Here is a 2,781-nt window from a genome sequence, read left to right as displayed (position 1 = left end):
TTAGATGGATACTGTGTTAATAGTACCAATTCAATCAATGCTTCATTTATTAAAGAGAAAGCACTTGAAGTACAAAGATCACAGCCCTTTCTATCGCAGAAGCCAATATATTTATCCATGGATTGTATTCTCATGTAATGGATCAGTTACTAAATGGATCTTTGGAGCTAACAATAATGGAACCACTGCTATTCAATCTGAGCTCCAAATATGGCGTCAACTGGGTCCCAATAATTACAATAAAATAGGATCTAGTTTAGTTAATGCTAATACAATGATTGGTACTAATCTCTATGAGTTTATTCCTCAGACTCCACTGCAGTTCCAGGAAGGAGACATATTTGGTGTTCATACTGATAGAACTGATGGAGAGAGACTAGTTCTATATGAACAGAGAGAAAGTGGACCAACTAACCTACGAATCAGGGATAGTGTAGATTCTCCTCCATCAACAATATCTGAAACACTTATAACAGTAAACAATGACTTTCCATTGGTCACTGTGGAGATCAGTATGCACATCATCATGTTTGTATTTATTGTTTCGTTTACTTAGATATTTCTACCCAACCAACTGTTGCAATAACATCAAGTATAACTGAAAATATTTTAGAAGCTTCTGTTTCAATTATTTTAGTAAGTAGGATCTTGTTTTTATAACCATTTTAGTTTATATTTTCAGTCAATGACTTCCCTTTCTCCTACCATGTTTGCACATACACTCTCTTCCTCATCATCATTCTTACATAAATTGTCAAGTGAATCAATCAATGTTCATGATACTTTACTAAATGTTGTTACTAAAACAATGAACGACAGACTGACAGCCAAAGTACTTAGTACCTCTCCCACACATAGCATGATAGAGCCAACCATAGGGGTAGGAACAAACTAAAAGTTGGGGGGGCTAAGGTATTATTTTTATAATTGATCATTAATACATAGCATGTACTGAAATTAATACTGTCCAAAATATTGGCGTCTATGCTCATTAAATGTAACAAATTCCTTTGCAATGTCCTCAATGTGTAAATCATCTGTAAATTCTTTGTGTGTATGCAAAATAACTACATGTTTAAGACGCTCTTGTGACATTGTGGAGTGCAAGTAGTTTTTAATCTCCTTAACGTCGAAAGTCTATGCTCAGCTGAAGCTGATGTTAACAGAGTTGTTAAATAAAGAAGTAGAAGCTTGTGTATTTCTGAAAAAACTAATAAAAGTGTGTTTTTAGAAGTTAAGATAGTGTATTAATTGTTTTATTAAACAAATCATCACACAATATGCACACATATAAGGATTACCTAAACTAAAGTCTATAGTGTTGATAATAGTAATACATGTACATCACTTAAGGTTGGGGGGGCTAAGCCCCCCTTCAATGAAAGTTGGGGGGGCTTAAGCCCCTCCTGCCCCCCCTGTTCCTACCCCTATGGAGCCAACTATATATAATTCCTTAATATCCTCCACTAGTACGTTTGTCATATCATCAAGTGAGCCATTACTTTTTATACTATTAATTTTCTTATTTAGCTATACCACTCACTCCAACCACTCAACCAACTGAACCAAGTGCATCATTTCTAGTTGGTGGAATTATAGTGGGAGTGGTCTGTATAATTCTTGTATGTACATGTCTACTAATAATAGCATGTATTATTGTTTGTGTGAGGAAAAGATCAAAATCATCATTTAAAAGTAATCCTGAGGAACTAAGCACATCTTTAAAGATCTTAACAACATCTACAAATGATGATCATGATACTAATGTTGATATTCTGAAGGATAATCCAGCATATGTTACAACTACTGGATCTACTTCTGGATCTACAACACTACAAGATAATCCAGCATATGTTAGTACTAGTAACACAGTACTAGTGGATGATGATACAATGTATACATATGTTAGCAACAATAGCTCTAATTTTAGCATAATACTGAATCCAAATCAAGTTAACAATGATTACATATAGCAAGGACTTTTTGGTAAAAAAACTGCAGTACTATGTTGTCTATTTTGTCTATTTTAAGGACCTTTTTTAATAATTATTATTATTTTAGTACCATAATCTCTACTCTATAGGTGTGTGTGTGTGTATGTGTGCATAGTATATTGACTGGCATCAGTAGTCATTAGTCCTTTATACTAGTAAATACTGTTTTAGAATCAAATCATTGTATTTTTTGTTTTTGTGTGTGTGTAAATGATGTGTGTGGTTACCGGTATTACTTTTTATTATATTTTGTTAATTATTTTAAAGCTATTGGAATATTATTTTGTGATAAATAAACTTTCAGTGTTGTATTTACTAGTGCTTTGCAATAATGGATTGGCTTATACGGCATAAGCACATGTGCACTTCAATGTTATCATTACACTGTGCATGTGTATACTATACAAAGATATGCTTTGAAGTATAATTTATTTCTACCTCACATTGCTTGATTTTAGGCTCATAAATAACTTACTGCCAAGTTTGCTGGGAGGTTGACAAAAAATTTCCAGGAGGTAAGTAGCCCAGGAAGTTAATAAGTGGCCCAGGAATTTACTTATTTAAAAAAAATGTACTAAAATGTTGCTAAGTAAACTAGTTGTTTTTATTCTTATTATCTTCCTGACTGGCTGGCCTTCCTACTCTACACTACTCCACTACAATCATCTTGTGTTACTTGAAGCAATTTTGGGAAGTGAAGAGGAAGTTTAAGTAGAGCAGAAGCATGTCTTGCCTCTTGCTGTTGATTTGGCTTATGTGGCTTAGTTATATTGGTACAAGGTATGTT

At 33.5% G+C, this 2,781-nt stretch overlaps 1 protein-coding gene across 1 annotated transcript; it reads left to right on the top strand.

The window, feature by feature from the left end:
• The first annotated feature begins 8 nt into the window (after positions 1–8).
• Positions 9–910, top strand: LOC109591189 (uncharacterized). Its single transcript, XM_020006971.1, has 3 exons — positions 9–512; positions 557–636; positions 683–910. Exons 1-3 carry the CDS (start codon positions 38–40, stop codon positions 893–895), a joined length of 768 nt encoding a protein of 255 aa, XP_019862530.1. The 5' UTR covers positions 9–37; the 3' UTR covers positions 896–910.
• Positions 911–2,781: the final 1,871 nt, after the last annotated feature.

The sequence above is a fragment of the Amphimedon queenslandica genome, unplaced genomic scaffold (assembly GCF_000090795.2).
Source record: "Amphimedon queenslandica unplaced genomic scaffold, v1.1 AMPQUscaffold_8755_Cont19305, whole genome shotgun sequence".
Taxonomy (NCBI): Eukaryota; Metazoa; Porifera; class Demospongiae; order Haplosclerida; family Niphatidae; genus Amphimedon; species Amphimedon queenslandica.
Note: the sequence above shows the minus strand (reverse complement) of the source record. Positions and strands in the feature narration are given on the sequence as shown.

Bases quoted from the DNA above. Each gene is read 5' to 3' on its own strand.
- LOC109591189 (XM_020006971.1), top strand. From the start codon at position 38: ATGCTTCATTTATTAAAGAGAAAGCACTTGAAGTACAAAGATCACAGC. The intron at 513-556 runs GTATGCACATCA...TCGTTTACTTAG, and splicing joins ATTGGTCACTGTGGAGATCA to ATATTTCTACCCAACCAACT. The intron at 637-682 runs GTAAGTAGGATC...TTATATTTTCAG, and splicing joins CTTCTGTTTCAATTATTTTA to TCAATGACTTCCCTTTCTCC.